At 29.9% G+C, this 12,880-nt stretch overlaps 1 protein-coding gene across 1 annotated transcript in view; it reads right to left on the bottom strand.

The window, feature by feature from the left end:
• Nucleotides 1–2,549: 2,549 nt before the first annotated feature.
• The window catches only part of LOC106460495 (RING finger protein unkempt homolog), a 74,181-nt gene continuing 63,850 nt past the window's right edge, over nucleotides 2,550–12,880 (bottom strand). The window contains exon 16 of the mRNA XM_013920200.2: nucleotides 2,550–8,411. Within this exon, the coding sequence (XP_013775654.1) occupies nucleotides 8,235–8,411 (177 nt within the window). The 3' untranslated portion in view covers nucleotides 2,550–8,234. The remainder of the gene's footprint in view (nucleotides 8,412–12,880) is intronic.

Below are 12,880 nucleotides of genomic sequence, written 5' to 3'. Positions count from 1 at the left end.
CGTTAATCGCTCTAATTCACATAGATTTGAGCTCACTAAAGAATTTTTTTATTATAATGCTTTAAACTTAATAAAAATGACGTCTTATAGAGGTATTTTGAAAGTGACGTATGAGTATTCAATTAGACTTAAATTTTGTAACATGTGTTTTTTATACTGTGAGATTTTCCAGATCTGTTTACTTTTACGACAAGCTTGAACAAAAGAGTGATAAAACTTTGTCAGCCTTGTTATGTGTTCGATATTTTTTTAAATATGATTTATAAATCAATAAAAATCTTAATCAAGTATCTTTTATTTCAAATATTTTTTACCACGAGTTAAAACATTTTTTTCACGGGGAACCCGTTCCCCGGGGTAAAAAATTATTGCCTTGGGGTGGACACTAGTTATTACATCATCTAAGTAATTAGTTGTCTGCTATTAGCCTAACTACTCAAGTCATTTGGGCATCTTTGAAATCATTTTTTGACTTTTTTTTTTTACTTTAGACATTTTAACGTACTACCTTTTCCTAAACATGAGCAAAAGACTTAGTGAAGATGAAAGTGAAGTTGTAAGGAAAACTCGAAAAGTTATTTCTTCAAGAAAAAATAGAAATCATAAGAAAAGGTGAAGATGGTGTCTCGAAATCAAAAATAGGCCTAGAGCACAAACTAGGTGAGTCAACAGTAAGAGAAATTTTAGGTAAAGCTGATGAATACAAAACGAAAGGTAAAGCTGCTTCAAACTTATCATGTGTGCATACCACTCGAAATCAAAATGTTATCATGATTGAATTAGAAAGATTGCTAACTATCTGGAGAGAGGACTGTAACCAGAAAAGAATTCCTTTAAGCACTGATCTCATAAAAGAAAAAGCATTACGTCTCTTTTCAATTTTAAAAGAAGAAAAGTTCAAAGACGAGACAAAGGAGTTCCATGCTAGTGCTGGATGGTTTGAGAAGTTCAAGAAAAGAACTAGCCTGCACAATGTAAGAATTACAGGGGAAGCAGCTGGTGCAGATAAGGAAGCTGCTGATGCATATCCTGAAATTCTGAAGAAAATTGTGGAAGAAGGAGGGTATTCGGATGAACAAATTTTTAACATCGACGAGACGGGGTTATTTTGGAAAAGGATGCCTTCCAAAACTTTTCCGGCCAAATCTGAGAATTCCCAGTCATGATATAAAGCTGCAAAGGATAGGCTAACCCTTTTATTGGGAGGCAATGCTAAAGGAAATTTGAAATTAAAGCCTATGTTGGTTTATCGAACTCTTAAAGGTATAAATCAAGGACAATTACCAATAATATGGAAATATAATAAAAAAGCATTGGTAACTAAAGCTTTGTTAGAAGAATGGTTCGTCAAGTATTTTTGTCCAACGGTTGAAGACTTTTGCCGAAGAAGAAATTTAGATTTTAAAGCTTTGCTTATTTTAGATAATGCCCATGGTCATCCCTTTGGTCTCGATTCAATGTGCAAAAATATCCAAGTGACATTTTTGCCCGCAAAAAATTGAGGTACGAATTACATGATTTCCTATAAGTTATTATATTCGATTAGTGCGGCTCTTTTAAAGAACACATTAACCGCACTAATCGAGGGATTCCTGTATATTATTACAGCTTTGGAATGATGATATATGCTGGTTGCTGAATTCTTGTATTTTTCAAATATTTTGTAAGTATGATGAATGTTAACTGCTCAAATGGTAGCAGGAAATAAAAACAAGTCAGAAATTTGAGAGATAAGACTAATACCATTGGTATCTATTGCTAAATGAGAACTGTGAAAAAGTAAAATATTCTAATAATAATATAGTCGCAAATAAATATTAACTTCTCTATATTCTTCAGCACAAAAATTTAAGTTTCATAACAAAAAACTTCCTATGATCATAGTGAAAAAAACAACAACAAAAAACATCAACACTGCTCATTATGTCTTAGTATGACCTACCCTAATTAGTTTTGAATCAGAGCCAAAACTAATAATCTTAAACAGTATAGCTATGTATCAAATGCAGAATTCTTTCAATTTAATAAGATTTTCGGTTTATAAAATTTAGTTGTTACTAATCTCATAATATTTACAACTAAATTCCACATTCAGCTTTTGTATATTAAATCCTTGTCACTATTTGTGTCTCATGGTTTTGAAATAAGATTATTTTCTCTTGTATGAATTATCACACTTTGTAAATACACAATACTTATATCTCTTACAAATGTGTCAAGATAACCAATAAAAACTTAATATTCTACTTCATGTTTAAGCATATAGAACAATATTTTCTTGCACCTACTATAAAAAAAACAATATTTGAATAATAACTAGTTCTTTCAGGTACTCTTCAAAATTTTAGATTACATGTAAAATAGCTAAATACAGTTCTGCCTAACACTAATAAAAAGGCTTTACATGAAAATTACTTTTTTTTTACCAATTCAAAGATGATAAAAATTATTCCGTTTCTTTTTGTTATTCAATATCTATTTCTTATAATCTTATATTAAGAAATTATTTAAATGTCCAAAGGAGATCATATTTTTTAAAGACACATCACTTCTACAAACTATATCAGCACTTTTTATTTCTTCAGATATTTAATAAAGACTAATACAGATCAACAAATAGAGGATATACCAACAGGGGCATGTGATCAAGAAACTCAATGTTATTATGCAACTTAAAAATATTTCAAAACCAAAATAAGTACTGGAAAGAACTTAAAGCCATTATTTTTCTAAACGGTGACTATTTTACCTCAATTCCACATCACTGCAGCACTTTGGTGAAACCATTCAATGTTGATCTTAGTGATGCAAGATATTTTTTCATTAAAAAAAACAATAACTGAGAATGGTACACATCAGTGCATCAATTTAATAACCTGACACTTCAAAAACCAACATGGATAAAACTTCTTTCAATTACTTATATTTTTACATCTACAAAACAAAACACCTTCACTGGTTTTCTTGATAGCAAAATAACTAGTTTTCAGAGAAAGAACTGCTTCTCAATTTCCTAGGTATTACAGTAAGCTCAGATAACTGAAAAATGTTTAAGGTTAAACATTTAAATTTTATTACTTCTATCAATACTACCTATTGCTGTAAAAAATAATCCAAAAATATATATTTTCTTGTATAGACTTTTATAAAATCAAAGTATTAGTTGGTGATGAATATTGAAGTTTCTATATACTAAATACATGTACAGTAACCTTCTCACTTAACCTCCTCAGTTATGAAGAATTCAAAATCATGGCCTGGCTGTCTAGCAAGTTTAAATATTAAAATAACTATTAAAAAACAACAATCAACCTAGACTTTAGGTATAATGTTATACAGAAGTAACTCAGCATCAGAAGTCATATTAAAACTAGCATTTTAAAATGTTAGAGGTACAGGTAAAAGACTGAATACTCATGAGTGATACATTTTACATAAATAGCTTAAAGTATTTTGACTCAAAAAGCTGACCCTAGTCAGTAAATACTTCAAAATAAAAAAACGTTGCATGAAAACTGAGCCAAACATTTATTTTTGCATTATACTTATAATGTTACTAGTGACATTAAAGACCATGTAAACATTAATCTGTGAAATCAATACACATCAATATTCCTGGACCATCAAAAATTCTTATTAATTTTCAGTAATGGTTTAAATATATAATCACCTGGACAAGATTATTTTGAGAATTACTGGAGAAATTAACATGAACATTAGTTACTAAGAGATTTCATTTAATTGTTACTACTAGTACCATAACATTTATTATGGCAGAATTATAATTTTTATTGATTTAAATATCAACTTCACTCTCACTGGTATATCTAATTTTGTCAAGCATTAATGTGTGAAAAAAAATCATTAAACATCTAAAAACAAAATAACATGACAGGATAACCTGTTAAACCATAAGTTCACTTGTTTAGTGATTAACATCAAGCATACTTGTTAACAATACAATTATAAATAATAACTGCTTTTTATTCTTTCCCAGTTTTTATAATTTTATATGACATTGAGACTTCTTTCCTTGCTATTCTGTCTACTAATCATTTTCATAACTTTTTTTTTATTATTACATTCTTTTAGAATCAGAATTACTAAACAAATTATGAAATCTCCCTCCCATATCACTCATTAATTTAGAGGCATATAAAATAGCCATCTACTTAACAGTAAAACAACCTGCTAGATCCTGATACTGTAGAGAATAACCTACTCAGTTTTAGTCACATAACTCCACTCAAAGAAGTTCCTTTGCAATTCATGTGTCATTCTGTATTACATATTAGTGCAAATCAAATATACTTCAACATACAAATAATGTTTCATAGAAAAGATGCAAGACTGTCTGATTTCAAATCTATACAACTTTCTCATTACATATATCAATAAGTAGCACACTTGTTCAAAGTAGATTATTTTAAAACCAGATTGTAGGTGTGTCACAGGACTACAATACAGCCATGTGGAAATCAAACAGATTGTTCTTGTTGTGAATTGTTCAGGTACACTCAAATTATATTCTTTTGATCTCACCTAACTGTTAATGAATTAAACAACGTTATCCATCCAAAATTATATTTTAAGTGTTGTCATAGTATACACTATTTATTTAATAAGAACTTTCCCAGTTAATCTGTCAAACATTATTTATTTATTAAGAACTTTCCCAGTTAATCTGTTAAACATTTTCTGCAATTAATTTTTCATACAATTTAAACATGCTGAAACAATCAAAATTACTACTTATTAAATAAGGTCTAAAACAGCTGAACAGCACTTCTGCAATAATTTGAAGCCAATACTTATAATAACTAGTAAATACTAATTGAATTTCAGGTTAAAGTTGCTTTGATCAAATTTTCCTCTATTACAGCAATGTTTACCATGATGCACATATTTTGATATTTCTCAATAACATAAGATTTTGTACCTCTCAGATTTTATTTAACAAAATAAATAAAAACCTGGATATTAAAATAAAAGATAATACTCTAGCAATATATAAGAACACATACAACAGTTAGAGAATATATTGATTTATATTTAGTTTTGCTTTATTTAGCTTTTATTTGCTTTTTAAAAATGTATGCTTGATCAAAGGTCAGGAACTTCTTATCACAGAATATTTAATAAGTTTTTAAATTTTTATTTTGAACAAAACAGAATTTCGAAATGCTATCACAAAATAGTTACGACATGCTAGTTGACCAGTAAATGCATCTTTCACAAGTTATTCTCTGCCTAAATTGTTGACAAGTATACAACATATATTCAATTTTGGAGCACAGATTGTATTTATTCCTTTTCAAATAATACAAAAATTATCAATTTGTGGGGGTTTTAAAATGTTAAGTAAACTTTTCATTTAGCTTAACTGATAAAAAATACTAAATTCTTTCCTACAATCTTGTAACTTAATATTCTAGAAGTACTACATATAATCTTCATTAATAAAAAATAAATCACTAAAGTATATTATGATATTAACATAAACTACTTTATCTATTAACATGGCTAACTGGATGATCATGTTTTATTACTGTTTAATCCTAACTGGATTTCAGTATACGTTCTAAGACTTTTAAGGAGTCTAGAAATCTACACAGTTTGCTTCCTCAGGTCAACATATCCCAGAATTGTTACACACAAATACTGGAATGATGCAGTGAAAATAGTAAGCATTTTACTTTACACAAATATAATTCTTCATATAAAAATTATCTTTAAATCCACAAAATATTAACAATTCTAATTGTGATTTTAATTAAACTTTCTTTTAATGCTTATTGGTTACTATTTAAGTGCAAAAAGACTTTGAAAACATTGTGACAGTCATTTGGTCAATGTAAAGGTAATTTTAAGACTACAACTTGGTGCAAATTTTATTTATATATAGATGTAAATCTTACAACTGTTTCTTTTGCCAGTTACTGTGAGATTTAAGCACTAGAAATAATCTAATAATCAAAAATAATATTTTACAAGCACACATTTTTTCAATTCAGCAAAATAAAAAAACATTAGTCACCTTTAAACAGCCTCTGACTATATTTTACAGTTGCATCTACCAGGGTCTGACCTAGTCTTAATTAAAAGCATATTGTCACTGGGAAAAAGACAGACACATACTAGAAAATGCCATATTTATAACTAATTAAAACCAAGGCCTGACCTAGATTATATCCAAAATAAACTGGTATTCTGAATGAGATACCAATTCATTATAGCAAAACACTATAAACAAAGGACACTAGAATACTGAATAAATATCACAAACAAGAGACCTATATAAAATTCTCTTTTGTTTTTAGAAGTTACAGCCAATGATTAGTTGACCTTTAGCTTTTACACTGCATTTCATATAAAAACCTTCACTGAAATGTGTTTTACTTTGAAAGTTTAAAATTAAATTTATTATGCCCATGTTTTTTGCAAAAGCCTCTTAGTGCTGATAAAAATTGCTTAAGACTGAAAACTGGCCCTGAATTTTTTAATAAGCAATTTTAACTTTATTCCAGTTTAATTCTTTCAAGAGAGAGGGGACAGAAAACAAAACGGGCTTTCCATCAGCTTTCAAATATTCCAAATCTGGTTGTTCATGAAGAACATGATCCATTCTTTACTGGTTATTCTGAGAACAACACACACACAAAGGGTTATTTTTTGCTATTAAAAATGTACTAAACCATGTAAGCTTTCTATTATGTTATTTCAAGGAGCGTGATATCAGAACACATAATTAATTATTGTGTAGTTTAGCTGTGTTAGAAAAACTAATAAGATGATTTTCTTACATCAATGTCTAATTAAAATCCAAAACATACAAAAATATAGTAATATTTTTTAATACTTTAAATTGCATGAGCAATTTAAAGCTCATGAAGTCTTATAAAATTAAAACTCTGAATTTTACAAAAAACTGGAGAGCAGACTAAAACAATCAAGTCAAACCTTAAATTCTACCCTTAAACTTATCTATTATTTTTGAATTATTCAAATGGCTTTAATTTTTTTTAAGCAGATAATAAAAGACTTCCCATGCACCTAAATAACCTACTTTTATTTACATTATCTATCCTTAATTTCAGTGCATAATTTATGTTTCAGTGTAGTTCAAAAGCGAATTTCGTAATAAGACCAAAATATTCAAATTATGTCCGAAATTTAGGAATATTTCTTTTTTTTTTACAAAACCATCACATTTTCCTTGTTTATTTTATCAAACCAATTTCGAAATAATGGTAATAATTTTGCAATTACTAACTTTTCTCACAGGACAACAGTAACATGATCCGTGATGTAATAGTGAGAGCTATGTTTGAAGCGGTAAATTGTTTATGCCCGACATAAACATACAGTCACTCAACTATCTGCTTTTCTCAACAGGATCTGTGTACTCCAAATGTTATACTTTAACACAAAAAATGAAAAAGTTTTTTTTTTATTGTGCATTATACAAGCAGACTACTTTCTTTTTTGAAGTCAGTATTTTGTGCCTGCCTAATTCACATATGGCCAAGTTGCTGATAGAAAGCCTGAAGCTAAATTCTGAGTATTTTTAGTGGTTTTCATTATTAATCTAATAACAAATGTAAACAAAAGAAAAAGCTCCTCTACTTTTCATTGAAAAAGCAGCCACACCCCAGGAACCATTCACCAGTGCACAATTTATTATCTAATATGAAATTTAAAATAGAAGCCAAAACTTTTTATAAACCCATATTACTCATCCACTTTAATTCTTAAGTTTCATTTTACACATCTTGGAATCCTGAGTCTCAAAAACCTGTTTATATACACTGGCATACAATGTTACTTTCACCTCAGCAACTAGAAAGAATGATATCCATAATGCCAAATACATACTAACTATTTGAAAAATATTTCACCTAATACTCAGTTTTACACATTACACCTCGGCCAGGTGTCAAACAGGAAAAGAATCAACAGAGAAATGTCAGCTAATTTGTTTTGTGGCAAATATATATGATTTTATAATTTAAAACCCTAGAAATTGCATACTAAACTACAGTTTTTTGTTGTTTTCTTTTGTACTTCATTTGGCAAAACAAGGGACAATCCCAGTAACATCCTTGATGTTTACTCTAAAATTTAAAAACCATAATATTTCTACAAGAGTCCAAATGATAAGATAAACAATTTGTATTAAACATTTTTCACACATTTCAGTTCAAATAAATGCAGAAGCTAGGTAACCTATAACTTTACATTGGCAAGTTCATACTTGATCTCTGGGCAATGTCAGCTTGGCAGTAAGGACATTTTGACTGGTGAAGGGCACACTGGTTACATAAGACATAGTGGTTACAAGGTAACAGTGTTACACTACGGTTCTGGTTTTCACATACCATACACTTTGTTGCAGTTTTATGATAAATCACCTGTAAAGACAAAACAAATAAATAAGTACTAAATTTCAGCATAAATGAATATCAATCAAACACTTAGTTCTAATTGTGACTATGTTTCTCATCTTGTTTCTCTCTGTGCGTGTGTGATATTACGTATAAAATGAAAGAAAAAACAATGCAGCTGCAAAACAGACATGTACAACCTGGGCAAACACCATGAGGTGGGTAGTTATGCAATGAATAGAACTATAATATATTAAGTAAAACTAAATAGAACTATACACCCTACCTTAAAAGTTCTTATATAAGGGAGGAGGTTGAGAGTTAGAACTATATAAGAACTTTTAAGGTAGGGTGTATAGTTCTATTTAAAATCTTTTTGTAAGGGTGGAAGTTGGGAGTTTAATTAGTAGAAAAATTAGGATGGCTTTATTTCAATTCATTTCTACTTTAAGAAATTTAAGGGTAACTGCTTTCCCACAACTGGCTATAAACAGTGAAAGGCAGTAGAAGCTGAGACATTGTGGTTGTGAGCATTCAACTTCGTGCCCTTATTTGATTGATTTTTTTATATGATTTTCCATGATGGCTGACTAGATTGACATCAGCTTTTGGATTTTGTCTGATAGATGGGATATCTCCAATGCATTTGGATGCTATTACCACAAAGATTATCCATTATGACAATACGTTGATAACCAGGACTGACAAGGGTATTGCAATATTTAATTCATTACTGTTTTATAGTGCTGATTTAATCACCTGTTAACAATTAGTGTAATCAATAGTTTGTAAGCTATTTGTAACTTTTGAGAAGTGCCACTAACTTTCGAACTCGTAATGCACTGATCACTAATAAACAGAAGAATCAAATGACAAAACAAGATTTTTTTGTGTAAGGTGGAAGTGAATTTAAATTTATTAGTTAAAGCTACTGAAAAAATATAACAGGTAGAGCTTTCTAATAAGCCAGATGAATACAAGTAATAACTACTGAAGATTTTTCACAATGTGACACACAACTTTGAAGCAGATTCAGACATGTCTCACATTTTTCAATTCATCATAAGTAAGTTCAAATGTTTTATCACGCCTGAACTGAAAGTTTCCACATTCACAGTTTCTCCACTCTAACAATACTTATCATTACAAAGTTTTAAGGTTTCCCCATCAACTTTCTACTCTTTTTGCCCTTTCCCAAATTAGAGGAAAGTCTTTGAAACAATTTCTTACTGTCATCAACTAGGATTGTCCATTGTTGGTGTATATAAATTTGATTTTATTAACTTTTCCCCACACGGGCTCAGTCGAATTGACCGACCTCATAACCACTTTGTACTTGTTATAATTTCCACACTAAAACTCATAATACAGTATGTTTATGTTCACATAATTTGGCAGACTTTCAGTAAACATCAAATTTCTTAATGAAGAATTTTTACTGAAGATTTGTCCGTGTATATATTGAATTATTTTTTTTTTTTTTACTAGTCGGAGTGCAAATGTATTTTCATGCAAAATTTTCTTTGTCTCAAAAATCTCAAATTTTATTTGTATAATCACTAAAACCTCCTAAATACATACAACTTTATATTTTATCGGTTATTACTTTTACCTCAATGATATACTTGATTCTTCAGTTTGTAGACAAATCAAAGTATAATGAAAAGTTGTAAAATCAGAAATAAAATGAGCAGCTGTTCTCTTTTTTCTTCATTATTAGTCACACAGTTTCAAAGTACTTCTTTTGAAAGTTTGAATTGCTAAACATTACATATTTATTTCCTGTACGCATTTTACTGTCAACAACTAAAGTAGAAACCCACTGAAAATAAAGCAGTAAATCATCGCTTGTGTCAGTAGACTGACACCATAATGATACCCTTGAAAAGGAACAAAGCACACGTGAAGAGATAGCCGACTTGATCCCTGCTCAGAGAACAAGACGTCTAATGTATCAGATTATATGTTCTACAATGTTTTCTGGAAAATACATAGTAATCACATTGCACTTAGAATCAGTGAAAACATTTATGCTGACAATAGAATGTGGAATTTATTGGCTTATGTATGTATGTATCCTACAGTGCTTACATCAACAATTCTCCAGAGTAATAAGAGTGTGCTTTGAATCTATCAAAACTTTTATTATATGGTTCAGTACTGATTCAATAAACATTGCAATTCTTTGAATATTGGTAATCCTTTTGGAATGTTTGGAATTTAGCAGCATAAGTGTACAAAGATGATATCTGAGCACATACCTATAAAATCCTATTCCCTTTTCAGCACACTTATTCATCAACCAATAAAAACTCAGGTTCCAGTACTAGTTTTTGCACTTGCTTAGTTTTGGTTTTAGTTTTGCAAGCCTTCTAGATCTAGTCTTTTTTTATAAGGCATATTATTATTATTTCCCCAATATTTGTAAAATATTTTACCTTTCTAAATACTATAAATAAATCTGTTTTTAAGTTAGCAAGTTTCTAATATTGTATAAATTGCTTTTATACAACTTCAGTTAAGACAATTACAATAATGCACATTCAATAAGCATAACTGTATTGGCCTACAAAATACAAATCTCTAACTATAATACAAGTATTTTGCAAAATGCAGTGATATTTCAGCTACCATACATTACATATGTATGCAAATGTTACTATTTATTCATAAATATTTAAATTTTAGTTATTTTTCTGAAAACATAAAACAAAAAATACACTGAAGAACAAAGGTTTTGTGTACAGTACAACCTCTACATTAAGGGCACCCTTCTGACTACATCCAAATGCTCCCTATAGCAAGATGCCCTTAATATCAAAAATCAGCCATGTAAAGCTGGAATCCATATTGACCGTACTAAATTTCTCAATTCTAAGGACCCCCCTTTTGTTTAGTGTATGCAGGACATGAGTTGCACATTGCCATGACATGGAGCACTGTCAACAGGAAGTCTCAAGGGGTGGATTAGCTGTGCCATTTTTTCTTTATTATTGGTCACAAAGTTTCAAGTAATTCTCTTCAGAGTTTGAATTGCTAAACATTTCACATTTATTTTCTGTGTTTATTTTACTGTCAATGACTGAAGGAGAAAACTGCTGAAAATAAAATGACAAATCCCTTGTGTCATTAGACTGTTTATGTGACAGTAAAACGATACTCTCAAGAGCAACAAAGCGCATGGATAGAAATAAGCTGATTTGACCCCTGCTTTGAGAACATGATGTGGAATTTATCAGCTTATGTATCCTACAGTGTTTACAATGAGAATTCCCCAGAGTAATAAAATTGCACTTTGAATCTGTGAAAATATTTATTACAGTATATGGTTTGGAGCCAATTCAATAAACATTGCAAGTGTTTGAACATTGGTTATCCTTCTGGGATGGTTGGAATTTAGCAGTTCACCATCCAGGCATACGAAGATAACTGCCCGCTTTGTCAATTACCCATATAGGGAAGGACACTAAAGATACTACTGTTAATCTGGAATACCGAGGTGCCATTATTGCAAAATTTATTTTGGTTACAAATAGTAAAAAAAAAAGAAGAAAGACTGTAAAGGTCTTCCCTTAATAGTGCAGCGTCCGTTGTTTTGAGGTGCACGTTAATCGAGGTTCTGCTGTACTTATGGTGTTACAACATGTTGTACTTGTGAATCTCATGTGCTAAGCCTCGTTTATTTTTCTGAATGGAGGGTGAAGACAAGTTAATTTTTGTAGGCTTCAAATATAAATTTTAGAAAATCAAAAAATTATCAAGTTACTGTATTAGTACTGTTATGTATCTGCTCGTTTGATAATTTCCTTAATTTCCGGTATAAATTCTTTTCGAAGAACTTCAGCGATACAAGTATTTTCTTAATTAAAACTAGTTTATTCTTTCTCGATACAACTTTGTACTACACAGATTTTCCACAGTCACTTTAACTTAACTACTTTTATAAACGTGCTATAATTCACACACTTTACTTACGGCGCCTACTATTCGCTTGACTCACTTTATTTCTCTTCAATCTATCTGCATATCTATCTATCGCTGGCTTTATTTGCTGGGCTTATATACTAAAAAAAAGGGTGCCTGGCAAATACTTGGACATTTGCGACGTTCCTCGATAAGTCACGACTCTTTTAGAAACTCCAGCACACATGCTCCCAGTGTAGCGTGACTTGTGCTGTCGTAACAGTACACACAAAATCCATGTAATCTATCTGGGTCTCTACATAGGATATATGCGGGTTACAAAAAATCCCATTCCTTAATTTTTATTTATCTTGTCCATATCTCAATTTCAAGTTAGCCACTGCATATGTTGTATGTTAGGTATAATAAAATGTAAACTTAGCATTAAGACAAGAGCACATGTTATGTGAAACACAAATATTGATATTTAGCTTTTTTCTTTATATTTCCTTTAAAATTAAGAAATATTACTGAGAAATTAATAATTAAAAATTTTATTAAATAACTTTACTACTATAACTTTATAAAGTTAT

Source organism: Limulus polyphemus, unplaced genomic scaffold (genome assembly GCF_000517525.1).
Source record: "Limulus polyphemus unplaced genomic scaffold, Limulus_polyphemus-2.1.2 Scaffold781, whole genome shotgun sequence".
In the NCBI taxonomy this organism is placed as follows: Eukaryota; Metazoa; Arthropoda; class Merostomata; order Xiphosura; family Limulidae; genus Limulus; species Limulus polyphemus.
The sequence above is the reverse complement of the archived record's forward strand: the minus strand, read 5'-3'. Positions and strand labels throughout refer to the sequence as shown.